The sequence below is a fragment of the Chiloscyllium plagiosum genome, unplaced genomic scaffold, assembly GCF_037043375.1.
Source record: "Chiloscyllium plagiosum isolate Xiang-an unplaced genomic scaffold, Cpla_swu_hap1 HiC_scaffold_34, whole genome shotgun sequence".
Taxonomy (NCBI): domain Eukaryota; kingdom Metazoa; phylum Chordata; class Chondrichthyes; order Orectolobiformes; family Hemiscylliidae; genus Chiloscyllium; species Chiloscyllium plagiosum.
Window position 1 is genome coordinate 35,672,589 of NW_028270172.1, and position 16,021 is coordinate 35,688,609.

General features: G+C 40.9%; 1 protein-coding gene across 3 annotated transcripts in view; it reads right to left on the reverse strand.

Moving 5' to 3' along the window:
• The window catches only part of mrs2 (magnesium transporter MRS2), a 48,768-nt gene that overhangs the window by 6,577 nt on the left and 26,170 nt on the right, over positions 1-16,021 (reverse strand). For all 3 annotated transcript variants that reach the window (XR_006315902.2, XM_087978603.1, XM_043719170.2), the window contains 2 exons: positions 14,827-14,979; positions 7,539-7,656 (listed from right to left, as the gene is read on the reverse strand). Coding sequence is in view for 2 of the 3 variants with exons in the window: in XM_087978603.1 (XP_087834729.1) it covers positions 7,539-7,656; positions 14,827-14,979 (271 nt within the window). In the remaining variant the exon portion in view is untranslated. The remainder of the gene's footprint in view (positions 1-7,538; positions 7,657-14,826; positions 14,980-16,021) is intronic.

Sequence of the window (16,021 nt, forward strand, 5' to 3'; positions counted from 1 at the left end):
CTCGTTTTTAGTATTCAATGTATTAACATCTAAGTGATCGGGGTTAACATTGTTGATCTGCAAATAAATACTTGTTTAATGAGACAGAATTTGAGCAGAGCCCAGAAACATAACATTTAATCGAAACTTTTCATCATAGGAACATTTTAGCACAGAAGGAAGCCATTTGGCCCATCCCATCTGCACTATGATCGTGATTTTCTACCAATTTTCCCTGCACAGTATTTCTAATCAAATAATCATTTAATATCCTCCTCAATTGAATCTGCTTCCACAACAATTCTAAGCAGAGCAGTCTAGAACCTAACTACACACTCTGGAAAAAAATGCATTCACCAAAACAATTTGCGAAAATACTAATGTAAAGGGAAAACAATATTTATATTATATGAAAGGAGTGTGCTAATTGATTGGGCAATTGGACTCTGATTAGTAGAATTATAACCATGGAAAATGCACAAGTTAGATGACTGACAGTTAACAGCCAAGATTTGTTTAACTTTTGGTCTGACTCTAATAATTCAAGGCTTTGCCCCAATTTATTTAGCTGTGTTGTAAACATGCTATGTTCTTGCTGTTTGCGAAGCCTGTGTATTAGTACAAGTAGTTTCCCAAAATTATTGCAGTTTTTCAGGTTTCATGTTGCATCAAAATTTATGAATGAATGAATATCTTTTATTGTCACGTGCATTCAATATAAAATACAGTGAGAAGTGTGCCCTGTCGCTCATACACAAAGCACGGTCTAGGCTCATTGGGCTGAAAGCGCCCTGTGCTGTAACCATCCTACAATTGTAGTGTCAGTTAATATCTATTTCATACTGGTTCAAGTGCCAGCACTGCGGCTCAGAGGTTAGCACTGCTGCCTCACTGTGCCAGAGATCCAGGTTCAATTCCAGCCTTGGGTGACCGTCTGTGTGGAGTTTGCACATTCTCCCTGTGGCTGTGTGAGTTTCTGCCTCCATTTTCCTCCCACAGTCCAATGAATTGCAGGTTGTGTGGACTGGCCATGCTAAATTGCCTCAGTGTCCAGAGACATGCAAGCTAGGTGGATTAGCCAAGGTAAATGCAGGGTTACAGAGATCAGGTAGCGAGTGTGTTTGGGTGGGATGCTCTTTGGAGTGTTAGATGGCAGAAAACTATTCAATGAACAGCAAGGCTAATCAGATAGAAAGTGGTTCCAGGAGGCCAGGGAACAGTGAAGACCAAAGCTGTGGGAAAAGTAGCAGAAACCAATGATAGCCATCATCACCAAAATGGGGGGAGGTGTTCTGAGTTGAGAAAAATAGAAGACATCTCATGAATATTGCTACAGAAGGTTGCTTCTTCTAAACAGAATTCTCCCAACCTTCCATGGTGCGTGGTTTGAGGAAGGGTAGCTGGGGAAGTCAGTGTGAAAAGCTTATTATCAGAAATGGAGACATAAGTCAAGGAAGGGAAGCATTAGATACTGAAACTCACTAAAATTATGACAGAATTATTAAAACCTTCCAATTCATAGTGAGAGCAGAACATAACTCAAATACAGTCATCAATATAAGGAATAGTTGAGGCAGAGGGATCCCATAACACATTGTGTTATGATCTTGTTGGGCCACTAACAATAAAATAGAAATCCAAACACCTTGTTTTAACCAACTTCTGAAGCACATGTCCCATGTACTGTTGCCAAAATGTTGTCAGGATCCATAGTCTCTGTTGTGTCTGGTACCTTCAGCTCTTTCTTGAATTCACGTGGAGTGAATTAAATTGGCTAAAGAATGGAGCTGAGGAGAATTTCCCAGAGGATTGTGGTATGCTTATCATGATCCATAGTAAACTGAATGCATAACGTACATAGTTATAAATTGTATTGTGAGTAGTGCTTATTTTGTTGAAGCCTTTTTTGTTCAATCAAGTTCATTTTAAAAAAAAAACAAATTGCTTAGTACAGCTCTATTATTGTCCTATTCTACATGATCATCAGTAAAGTGATGGCGTCATCACCAATGCCAAACAGTACTTGCTTAGCAGTAATCTGTTCACGAACACTGAATTTGGGTTCCACCAAGGCCACTCCAATCCAGACCTCCTTGCAGCCTTGGTTCAAACTTCAGACGGCAAGGGCGAGTGACTGCCCTTGACAGTAAGTCTACATTTGAGCAAATGTTACATCATGGAACCCGAGCAAAACTGCAGGCAATGGGAATTAGGAGGAGGAGGAAGTCTCTACTGATTTAAATTAGATCTGGCATAGGATGATGCAGGTCAGTCATCTTAGCTCCAGAACATCTCTCCAGGGATTTCTCAGGGTCATGTCCTAGGCCCAAACATCTTTAGCTGCTTTATCAATGACCTTCCCTCCATCATGAGGTAAGAAGTGAATATGTTCACTGATGATTGCACAATGATGACCACCATTCACGACTCCTCAGATACTGAAACAGTCCATGTCCAAATGCAGCAAGACCTGGCCTGGGCTGACAAGTGGCAAATAGCATTTGTGACACACAGATGCCAGGCAATGACCTGCTCCAACAAAAGACAATCTAAGCATTGACCCTCAACATTGAATTGCATTTCTATTGCTGATTCCCCGACTAACAACATCCTGAGGCTACCGTGACCAAAAACTGAATTGCACTAGCCATATAATTACAGTGAGTGCAAGATCAGGTCAGAGATTTTCAATCTTATGGAGAGTAACTCATCTCCTGATTCCTTGAAGCAAGTCCACCATGTTTCAGGCACAAGTCAGGAATGTGATGAAATACTCCATACTTGTATGGTTGAGTTCAGCTCCAATACTCAAGATACTGAGTGTCATCCAGAACAACATAACCTGCTTGACTGGCACCACATCCACAAACAGCCTCAATGCACAGTAACAACATGGTATACAACTTCAGAATGCATTCTACAAATTCATCAATGTCCCTTCCAAATCAATAATCACTACCATCTTGAAGGACGGGCAACAGATACATGGAGCATCATCATCTGTGAGTTCCCCTCTGAGCTACACAACATCCTGGCATGGAAATATAACACTGTTCCTTCAGTGTTTCTGGGTCAAAATCCTGGAATCCTGTCCCTACATTAATTGGATTGTGGTGTTTCAACACAGCAGCTCACCAATGTAAAAAGTGGTGGATAATAAATGCTGGCTCAGCCAGTGAATATCACATCTCATGAATGAATAATAATTACAAAAAAATCCTCCCGAACAGCATTGTACATATACTTCACTACATGGCCTGCAGCAGCTCACGAAAGCAACTCACCACCACCCCCTTATAGAGATATGTAAATAAGAGATATTAGACCAATGGCCTGTGTAGCCTGCTCCACCACTGAATACAATCATGACTTCCACTCCACTTTTCTACCCACTTCCCATATCCTTAAGAGACCAAAAATGTTTCAATCTTAAGAGCAATTAGAGATGGCTCCCAAATGTTGGGCTTGCCAGCACCTTTCATTTCTGATGAACTAATAAAAGAAAATTAGACTTTATGCATGTGTGTGTGTTTGGAGAGAAACATCCTTGAGTATGGAAACATTGTGATATCAGTGATGTGATATTTGGAGAAAGATAAAGAAAGGGAGCGTTGGTGGCTCTTGAAAGAGAATCTCTTACCTGCTAGATAGAATAAAGGTTACTGAGAAGTTTATCCAGGCAGGAGTCACTGTTATGATCTCCCTATTTTACATTTAGTGGGATGGAGGCTAACCCATAGTTTAGATTAGGTAATTAACCATCCCAGCACACAAAACTGATACATCATCAGCACAGGATGGGATACATGGGAGAAGCTGAGGGAAATAAGGGAGATCATTGTGGAGGAAACAGCCATAATCCTCCAAACATAGACTGGGTGACCACTTCGCAAAACCCCTGTCCATAAAAAAAGATTGTGCACTTCCACTTGCTTGCCACTTCAACACATCACCTCATTCCCTGGGTAATATCTCTGTCTCAGGCTTACTGCAATGCTCCAGCAAAGCTCAGTGCAAGCTGGAAGAACAGCAGCTCATTTTCTGCTTGGGAACTCTATAGACTTCTGGACTTGACATCAAGTTCAACAATTTTAGGGCTTGAGAAACCTTTTCCATGTCTTCACATAGTCTGCTATAACACACTATGCATTGTTAGCCACTAATAGAGGAGAAAGTGAGGTCTGCAGACGCTGGAGATCAAAGCTGAAACTTTATTGCTGGAACAGCACAGCAGGTCAGGCAGCATCTAGGGAACAGAAGATTCGACGTTTCGGGCACATGTTGTTTCCTGAAGAAGGGCATGTGCCCGAAACGTCGAATCTTCTGTTCCCTAGATGCTGCCTGACCTGCTGTGCTGTTCCAGCAATAAAGTTTCAGCTAGCCACTAATAGACCCCATTAGCAGCCGTTAATTCTTCTAGGATGACAATTATCCACTCATTTGTCTGTCCAATTGTTCTCTCTTTTTGGGCTCTATCTCCATCTATTGTTTACTCCTTACCTTCTCCCCATCTTCTGAATAAAAAGCAACATTTTCCCAGCTACCATCAATTCTGAAGGAGGGTCACTGGACCTGAGACATTAACTGTGATTTCTCTTCATAGATGCTGCCAGATCTGCTGAGATTTTCCAACAATGTCAGTTTTTGTTTCAGATTTCCAGCCTCTGCTATTCCATCATCTTTGAATTCCATAATCTTCCAATCCTTCTTGCATATAGCATTAATAACAGAGGACTAGAAAATTAGGAATGTTACACTTTGTTCACAGAATAGTTTTAGGGTAAACACAGCAATTGCAAGTTGATCAGTTTAACCTTGGTGAGGGAAACCTTTCAGAAACAATTGACAATTGCTTGGGCATGTGTGAATCAATCAAGGAAAGCTATCAGAGATTTGTCAGTGGAAATCATTTAATATGATTGAATTTTTTGATTAGGTAACAAAGAACAGATGAAAGTAATATGGTTGAGGTAGCGTATATAGACTTTCACGAGACATTTGAGAAAGTGCCACATACAAGGCTTGCCTGCAAAGTGAAGTTTGTAAACTAAAAGAGACTATTGCAGAAAAGGTAAATAGGCAAAGTCTTTGCCCTGGGGTTGGGAAGTCCAGAACTAGAGGGCATAGGTTTAGGTTGAGAGGGGAAAGATATAAAAGAGACCTAAGGGGCAACTTTTTCACAGAGGATGATACGTGTATGGAATGAGCTGCCAGAGGAAGTGGTGGAGGCTGGTACAATTGCAACATTTAAGAGGCATTTGGATGGGTATATGAATAGGAAGGGATTGGAGGGATATGGGCCGGGTGCTGGCAGGTGGGACTAGATTGGGTTGGGATATCTGGTTGCATGGGCGGGTTGGACCGAAGCATCTGTTTCCATGCTGTACATCTCTATGACTCTATGAATGCAAAAACAAGATGATGATGAAGGTTTTAAAACACAGGATCAGTCTTATCTGGATTACTGTGTCCAATTTAGGAAACCACATTATAGAAAGGATGTGAAGGCTTTAGAGTGAGTGAAGACATACACAACAGCAAGACACCGGACCGTCACTGTGTGATTATGTAATAGGAGTTGGAGTAAGCACATGGAGAAAGTGAGGACTGCAGATGCTGGAGATCAGAGTTGAGTGTGTGGAGTTGGAAAAGCACAGCCAGTCAGGCAGCATCCGAGGAGCAGGAGAATCAGGATGAAGGGCTTATGGCCAAAACTTGATTCCCCTGCTTCTTGTACTGATGAAGGGCTTACGCCCAAAATGTCGATTCATCTACTCCTTAGATGCTGTCTGACCTGTTGTGCTTTTCCAGCACCACACTGTGGGACTAAGCACAAGCTGGTAGGCAATAGATTTTACTACTAAAGCATCTATACCAGGCTCAAAACATAAGAAAAATTGTAAAAACAAAGAGTTTAACTGTTTAGGATGTTTTATGCTTTGCATGGGTTAAGGAAGAGGCCTAGGTACAGGATACTGAAATAGATCTAGCTGATGAGTCAAGTGAATTGGGAGACAGTAGATTAGATTAGATTAGATTTCCTACAGTGTGGAAACAGGCCCTTCGGCCCAACAAGTCCACACCGACCCTCCGAAGAGCAACCCACCCAGACCCATTCCCCTACATTCATGGCCAATTCACCGAACCTGCACACCTTTGTGATTGTGGGAGGAAACCGGAGCACTCCACACAAACAGTTGCCTGAGGTGGGAATTGAACCCGGATCCCTGGCGCCGTGAGGCAGCAGTGCTAACCACTGAGCCACTGTGCCGCCCATGGGCAGAGGAGTAAATAAAACAGGAAGCAACAAAGAAGCAAGAGACGGCAAAGAGAGTTGCCCATAGATAGCGCAAAGGCATTGTAGAAGAAGTGTAAGGCCTAGAAGAAATTAGAAGTGATGAGATGTAAAGGGATTAAGAAGTGAAGAAGGAAGACACATGCATTTTGATTGGTGGCAGGAATGTGAAGCAAGATGCTGAAGACTGTAGACCACATATTCCCGTGCCATCACTGTCACTTTCCAACTCTTTCATCTCCAAGAAGTAAAGAAGAGAAGGAAAGGTCAAAAGGTCTTATTCAATGCTGTAAGATTCTACAATTCTTTAGATGCTGAAGAAGAAAATATTGTTGAATCTTCAATTACAAATATCCAAACCACAAATCATTCAGTATACATATTTTCTATTTGGTGTCCTTTACAGTATTAGCATTTGTAACAGGTCTTATCTTTTCTCTACCAACCGCTTTCCAATGTAATACTAGAAGAAGCTTTAACAATTGCTTTGTCTCCATTATTAGGATTTCTTTCCTACCAAGGGTCACCGCTAGAGTTCAATGGAGGGAAGCTGAGGAAACAGAGTTGCAGAGGCAAAATGTTTACGGAATATTAAAATCATTGAGTAGTTTGCAACATTCTATATTGTATCCACCACGGAAAAAGTGACAGGGCCATATTACAGAATCCCTACAGTGTGGAAGCAGGTCATTCCACATCAAGTCCACCCGACCTTCCGAAGAGCATCCTACCCAGACCCACCCTCCTACCCTTAACCCATGATCTGGCATATTCCATGGCTAATCCACCTAGCCTACACATCCCTGGAAACTATGGGCAATTTACCATGGCCAGTCCACCTAATATGCACATCTTTTGGACCGTGGGACGAAACCAAAGTGGGAAGACCATGCTGACATAGGTAACCTGGCAAAACTCCACACAGACAGTTGTCAGAAGGTGAAATCAAACTCAGTCCCCGGTGCTGAGAGGCAGCAGAGCTAACCACTGAGTCACCGTGCTGCCCAGCATTTCACATTGCAGTCACCCAAACTACACCCACACTCAACCTTCAGCTCCATCTGTTCCAGTCTAATCCACTTCTAACTTCTCATTGGTAACCAAGTGACGCTGCAGAAACAGATGGTCCTCAAGCAACTGATGACCTAGAGCAAAGTCTGCCAATTACTGTTTCCAAGGAATGCAGAATGGCAAAGTAATGGCATTAGGAGCCCCTCTCTTTGGTGTTGTTAGCTAACAGGCCTGCACATTAAATAGTTCTCACCTCTTCAAAGGAGGATTCCAAATTCATACCAAAGGCAACTCCCAGAATTCCAAAGAGGGAAACTGAAAACGTTCCCATTGTCAACTGAAGATTCAAACGCATCATCACATTACGGTGGCTGCGGAAAACCAACAGCAATTAGTGAACACACAACTGATTCCCATAGGATGCATTCCCACGTTCTCCAGGAAAACTACACAATGGTCTCAAGTCTACTGTAACTCCTTTCAATTTTAAACTTTTAATTTAACATGCAATATTTTGAAATTTACACACAAACATCATTTACGCTTTTTCAAACAACTGTGCAAAAAAAATCTTAAATGAGAATAATTGAGCCCAAAAGAACAAATGGATAGACACATCATTTCTCCTAAGCTACATTCTTTATGAAATTGTCAAAGTCGTTAGTAATTTTCTAGCCACAAATTTATCAGAGAGAGCAAATGATCCCTCGTGCATGCCAAGCTAGAATCAGGTTGGTAGTTACTGAATAAAGAAAACCCCTTTAAATAGGCAGTTATTTTTTAATCAAGTTAGACACAATTTTAACATCTAGGGAAAACCAGTTCAGGCTTTAGGCTTAGAGTAGTGGAACCCCACCTGAAATTAATCAGGGAGCATAGCACAATGATAATGTCTCTGACTCCAAGCCAGGAGGCATGTGTTCAAGTTTCACCTTCTTCCAAATGTGTGGGATACCATTTGCAGAACAGGTTGTTTAGAAAATACCTACACCCTGCCATCCTAATTTCTAAGACTACTGCAGCAGCTAATAGTTTCTAAAAATGCATTTACATAGCACCTATAGTGTAGGCACATCCCTGAAGCAGACAGTGAAAAAGAATCGAGGAGGAGAGATAGGAAGCTATGGGTGCTCAAGTATTTGGATAGATATTTGAAAATCATAAAGGAAGAATTAGGGAGCAAATTCCAGAGCATGGAATCTATTTAGCTGAACAGTCAACGTTGGTGAGGTAAAGACAGTGCAATGCAGAAAAGGCCAGAGGCAAGGGATTAGGCAAAAGTGAGGACTGCAGATGTTGGAGATCAGAATCAAGATTAGAGTGGTGCTGGAAAAGCACAGCAGGTCAGGCAGCATCCGGGGAGCAGGAAAATCAACATTTTGGGCAAAAGCTCTTCATCAGGAATGAACTCATTTGTGGAGTTCAACAGGGATTATACTACTGGATAGTAAGAGGCAAAGGAATGGAAAAGTTTTAAGCATAAAAAGTGAGAAAGGTAAATCTCCAAAACAAGCAAACTGCACATTTTAACTCCAAGTAAGGGAATGCACATAACTTTCCATATTTCATGAGAGATGTGACAAAAGAGGTGATAGGTCATAGCATGAGAAAAAAAAATCTCTGTTGCAGGGAAGAAACACACAGCAGATTACAATAAGCCTGGAGGTAAATGTACAGATATTGAGAATCATTCCAAGCAATGCTATCTGACTGTTTCCTCCAAAAAGCACATGTTGAATATTGATAAAGGACCGTAGACATAGAGTCATAGAGATATACAGCACGGAAGCAGACCCTTTGGTCCAACTCCTCCAAGCCGACCAGATATCCTAAACTAATCTAGTCCCATTTGCCAGTATTTGGCCTATATCCCTCCAAACCCTTCCTATTCATATACCCACCAAGATGCCTTTCAAATGCAGCAGTTGTACCAGCCTCCACCACTTCCTCTGGCAGCTCAATTCATATAAGCACCACCCTCTGCGTGAAAAACTTGCCCTGTAGGTCCCTTTTATGTCTTTCCCCTCTCACCCTAAAGTTTTGCCCTCTCGTTTTGGACTGTCCCAACCCAGGAAAAAGACCTTGTCTATTTATCCTATCCATGCTCCTCATGATTTTATAAACCTCTATAAGGTCACCCCTCAGCCTCCGATGCTCCAGGGAAAACAGTCCCAGCCTGTTCAACCTCTCCCTATAGCTCAAATCCTGCAACCCTGGCAACATCCTTGTCAATCTTTTCTGAACCCTTTCAAGTTTCACAACTTGATAGGAAGCAGACCAGAATTGCCCTCAATATTCCAAAAGTGGCCTAACCAACGTCCTACACAGCCAAAATATGACCTCGCAACTCTTATACTCAATACTCTGAGTCCAAAGGGAATATCGGTTATTGTGCATGGGATTCAAACTACAAATTTGAATTTTAAAATATGGATAAAAGCAGTTGACAGAAATGGCCAATAGTAAGCACTATTGTGCCATATAGAATTTGTCTATATATCACTTTCAACTGATTATTAATCAGTACAATATTTAAATCAATGGATTTCTGGATTCTCCCAAAATACCTTCTTTGCAACAAAATTGTTAGGTTATTCCAATCACTTATCGCATTACATTACGTAGACACTTCAAGATATAAGGAATTGCTATAAACTTAAACAAAATCACTAAATTTATATTTTTATGTTTCAGAACCAATAACACCTGTGTTTAAAGTAAAGAAAGTTTGAATCACAGGTACTTAGAAGAGATAAAGCCACAGTTCGTATATACCACTTATACTCTAACAACCAGAATTAACATGAGGCAAATATGGATTAACAAATAAACTATGGTTGAATTCCTCACAGAACATATCAAATAGCAGAAGCAGTCAAGACAGATGCCATGAATTTCCCAGCAACCCACCCAGAGATCAGTGATACTGTTGTTCATAAAACCACACTAAAACATTGTCTCCTTCATAAGAAATATAAAATCTTCACTTTTGAAGATATCAAAATTGATTTCCTCAAAAGCCACTTTGATTTGGACTACCTCAAAGTCTTCTTACCTCCTGGCGGTTCAATTTCTTGTCCTGGGTCAGTGCTCCCTGGATTCTCAAGACTGCACTCTAGCACTGACTTATGGTATATTAATTTCAACTCTTTTACAGACAGCGACCTTCACTCAGCTTGTGGTGCATTTGAATTTCTCAGAACTCTTATATCCAGTATTTTCTGTACTCTTTTCCAGCTGAGATGACTTATTTCTGAGACTACAACCCCAATCTTTTGCCCAGGATATACTTCAACATCTAAATGCAGGCATGTCCCAGTTTCACAGTCAGTCATAGTGTTCACAATAATTGGTCACCTCCCGATCTTTTCTCCTGAGCCTACCTCCCAGTGGGCTTCACAAGGTTGTACTCCAGCATCTAATCACTGCCACAATTCCATCTGTCTCGAGCTCTGAGCAGAGCCCCATTTCCCACAGGCTGTCCCTTGTCCCAGCTGCTTGGAACCAGCTAAAAAGTGGTACTTCAGCATAAAGTGATTGTGTTTCTCTCTCTCACTGACTAAAATTGACTGAAACAGCTATTCAGTTAATCTTAAACTATTTTGCATGATCGATTGAAATATTCCAACAAGGTCTGATCCTTATACTTTAGCAGAATCAAATGCAATTTGTAGTGGAACAGCAAATATGCTATGTCATAATTACTGGCTTACAGAGCATAAATGGATACAGAAGATTTTTGTACACATTAAACAGACCAAAATCTCCAAGTGAAAATTTGGTGCATTTCTACAAAAGAATCATCTCGGCCAATTGCACAGGTTCATTTTTTTTAGTGTCAAAGATGGTCAATAATAATTAAATGCTGCTTCTTATAGTTCACAGTAATGAAATGGCATTACGGGTAATGTATTAGCATGGATATAGGATCAGTTAGCTAACAGGAAGCAAAGAGTGGGGATAAATGAGTGCTTTTCAATGTGTAGTGGTGTGCTGGAGCCACAATTATTCACAATTTACAGAGAGGATTTGGAGCTGGGGACTATGTGTAGTGTGCCAAAGTTTGTGGATGGCACTAAGATGAGTGTACAGCAAATTGTGCAGAGGACTGTGAAACTTTGCAGAGGGACACACACAGTTTTAAATGAGCTGGCAAACATCTGAGAGATGGAGTATAATGTGAATAAATGTGAAGTCATCCATTTTGATAGGACTATTATTTGAATGATAAAAACTTGCAGCATTGCTGCTGTGCAGAGGGACCAGGATGTCCTGGTGCATGAATTGCAGAAGGTTGTTTTGCAGATGCAACAAGTAATTAAGACTGCAAATGGAATTTTGTCCTCCATTGCTAAACAGATTGAGTTTAAAAGCAGGGTTCTGTTGCAGCTGTATAGGGTGTTGATGAGGTCAACTGTGTGCAGTTTTGGTCTCCTTACTTGAGAAAGGATGTACTGGCACTACAGGGGGTACAGAGGAGGTTCACTTGGTTGCTTCTGGAATTGAGGGCTTTGGCTTATGAGGAGAGACTGAGTAGACTGGGATTATATTCATTGGAATTTAGAAGATTTGGGGGGCGGGGGGGAGAGGGGAGTCTGATAGAAAGATATAAAATTATGAAGGGAATAGTTAAGTTTGAAGTAGAGAGGATGTTTTCACCAGCAGGCAAAACTAGGACAAGAGGGCAAAGCCTCAAAATTAGGGGGAGCAGGTTTAGGACTGAATTGAGGAAGAACTTCCTCAAGAGGAACAAGAGGGTTGTGTGAATCTATGGAATTCCCTCTCCAATGAAGTAGTTGAGGCTTCCTCATTGAATGTTTTTAAAGCTAAGATAAATAATTTTTTGAACAGTAAAGGAATTGAAAGTTATGGTGAGAGGGTGGGTAAGTGGAGCTGAGGCCACGATAAGATCAGCCATGATATTATTGCATGGCGGAGGAGGCTCGGAAGGCCAGATGGTCTACTCTTGCCCTATTACTTATTAAAGGACTAGATTTGTATAATCATAAAAAAAACCCACTTGGTCTATCGTGCTTGTGTCAGCTCTTTGAAAGAGTTATCCAATTATATCTTACTTTCTTGTTTTTTTTTCCGTAATGTGCATATTTTTCCCTTTCACTAATACAAGCATATTATCAACCACTCATCATACTATGGAAAATGATTATTAAAACTTCAATTAACAGCATAAAATAACAGCTTTCACTTTCTTTGGACACTTGTCTCATTTCCACATCAAGTAATTGCTGAAGTAGTAGCTAAAAACTGACGTAGCATCATTTGGTGCTTTTAATTCATCACATTTAAGGAGGCAAACAGATTGCAAGCACCTATTTCCTAATTGGTGATCCACTTTATGTTCAAACACAAACAAATCCCAATATTTTAGCTAAAATGTTGAAAATTTAAAATATTGTAAATTCTGTTGAAAAGGGACTTGGCATGGGGCAGGGTAACACTAGGCACATGGACACACAAAATGGCCACTGAGCCATCAGTTGGCCAACTTTACACATAAGATGGCCGCTGGATCACAACATGGAGAGAGACAGCAGAGCTGATACAGATACTGCTGAGGCCGTCAGAATGCTAGCACAATGCACTTGATGAGTTTAAGGCAGGTGGGGGAAGAGAATACACGAGTAATGAACACTGCCGGCTGAAGTGTCTGGGTCCAGCCAACACCTTTGATAGAAATGCTAACAATTTGATATGGACTCAATACGAAAAGTTAATGGCCAGGGCTGCAGTAATTGCCCTTCTCAGGAAGAGCAACTAGTGCCCATTACTACAGCAATGGATTTCTGTGCAAGCATTGAAATTGACATTGTTTATACTGGAACTGACAATGACCGCACAGAAATTAACCAAGGCTGCACTGGGACTGACAAAGACTGTATCGAAACAATCAATGATTCTGTGACGATTACTATAAACAAACCATGTACAAAGACAATAATCTCATCACTGACCTATTTATCACAAGACATATAAAAATTTCTTGACGTGCTCCAGGTCACAGCTGACCTCTGTGCTGTTGGTATCTTTCTCTCCCCGGAGCTCCGGTAGTTCCTTGTGCAATTATCTCTGTCATTAAACTCCAACTCTGACTCCGAAACTAGTGATTTTCCCCATAACACTGTCAAAACTTAAATTTGTTTAAAACTGAATTGAAAATGTCATCCAATTTTTTGTGAAATGGTGTATTTTTAAATTTCAATTTCCTATTAACAAATTTGGTGCATTGAACAGTTCTCATTAACAAATTAAAGTGTCAGTTTAGAATCTAATCAGTAAGAAAATGCAATGTTAATGCATGTCCTGTAGCCAATCCTTGTATTATGCAGCTCCATTTAAAAGTTATTTTGCTTTAACAGCATTGCGCCATTTGGACCTGCAATCCTGTCAAGCAGATTTATTTTTAACATTGTGCCAAAATGGCACCAGTCTTTCCTTCTCTCTGATTGGAGATCACTCCCCATGCCTCATGTCCTGATCTGCTGCCCAACCCTCTGTGACTGCAGCCTGACATCGGTGTCATGAAGCCTTTACAGGCTCCCAACCACTTGCTTGAGCCATTATTTGTTCCTGACCAAAGGTGGTGTCTGATATCTATTTTTATAGATATCAGACTGCCACCACTCATCACTGAGCCTAACATCTTAACAGCTAGGTGGACAGGCAGGGAGGACAAGGTCCTGAAGACAGCCAATAACAGCAGTCCCACCAGTGTCTGAGAGGATCCTAGAAATGGTGATGGACAACAATCAGAGATGGCAAAGCTATTCAAGAAGATACTACTAAGTAGCAGCTACAAACTGGCCAGGAGCTAGCAAAGGCTGAACCAGGTGTTTGATGAGTAAAGACTTTTTGCTATAAGCCTTGAGCAACAGAACCTCAGGCTTCACTCTCTCAGGGATGGAAATGTGTTGCTGGAAAAGCGCAGCAGGTCAGGCAGCATCCAGGGAACAGGAGAATCGACGTTTCGGGCATTAGCCCTTCTTCAGGAATGAGGGAAGTTGGTCCAGCAGGGAGGAGGGACTTGGGGGAGGGGGACTTGGGGGAGGGGATCTCTCAGGATCAGGGAAGGGTTAGAGGTCATACACCAGGAAGGGAACAATCTGCAGCAACAAGAAGGATCAGGGAGTGGAAAGCAAGATTAGTGGTGAATAGAATGTGCTATAACTAGAAAGTTAGACTTTTATAGTTTTAAAACTAAGTTATTTCATTTACTAATGTAGGAAAGCAGGAATATAGCATTTCAACGTACAGGGTGTAATGTTTTAATGATTTTTTTGGGTAATAAATGTCCTTTGGAGCTTATTTACATTTTAACAGTAACTCAATGGGAACTGTCTTTCACTTAAAGTTATTTCATTTAAATGTTGTGATTTTCAGAAATGCAACCATTACTTTAAGTATCGACTTACCGAACTGCACTGATTAAAAGATTGATAAATTAAGACAATCAGTTAAATAAACAATAGTATCTTGCTTCATTCATAAATCATGACATTATAGGATTGCTAACACTAACAAACCTGTCTAAGTTGATAAATATGATGCTCTCGGAATCATCTATTAACACTTTCAACTCTCGTGCTGAATTAGCCAAATCTTCAGCCTGTCGGTAATAGCTTTCAAGAAGCAGTTCCATTTCTTCGGCAGGATTAATTCCCATAATACTCGGGTCACTGAAAAACAGAAGGCAAGTATCAACAACGCACATCAAATAGTACAAGTTCATGAATTTTAACACTACAATATTTCTGTGGTCACTTCTCTTTAGGACAGATAAAATTGTCAGAAAAAGTAACATGCCTGAGAGTCCAGAACATTGTTGAATCCAGCAAATGAGGACAAAAATGTTTGTTCAAGACCAGAAAAATAGAGTAATAGAGTAACATTGCAGGGAGCACAGGAATTGTCCATTAAAGCTCCTATTAACTATCCAAACAGAAAAAGACAAATATAGGCCCAAGATCCTTGCTGAGGAGGTATCATCTTATGAGCAAAGGCTCTACACACTGGAGTTTAGAAAAGTGAGGTACTCTCATTGAAACATATATAATTCTTAAAAGACTTTGGACAGGGAAATGCTGAGATGTTTCCCTTCTTTGAGGATGTAACAAGCATGGTGGATGGAGGGGAACAGGTGGATATTGTACACTTGGATTTCCTGAAGGTGTTCGATATTGGTGCCACACAAATCATCCATAAAATAAGAATGCATGGGGTTGCAGGGAATGTACTAGCATGGATAGAGAACTGGTTAACCAATAGAAAGCAGGGATTTGGGATAAATGAGTATTTCTTTGGTTGGAGGTCAGTGGTGAGCGGGGTGCCATAGGAGTCGGTGTTGGGCCAGCATCTGTTCATGATTTATATATATATGTTGGAAGAGGAGACAGAGTGTAATGTATCCAAGTTTGCTGATGACTCTAAATTGAGCGGAAAGGCAAACTGTGCAGAGGATGTGGAAGATCTGCAGAGAGATTTAGAGAGGATAGTGAGTGGGCAAGGGTCTGGTAGATGAAGTACAATGTTGGTAAATGTGAGGTTACCTACTATGGAAGTAAAATAGTAGATCCGAGTATTATTTAAATGGTGAAAGATCGCAGCATGGTGTTGTGCAAAGGGACTTAGGAGTGCTTGTACATGAATCGCTAAAAGTTGATTTGCAGACGCAACAGGTAATCAGGAAGGCAAACAGAATATTGGCTTTTGTTGCTAGCG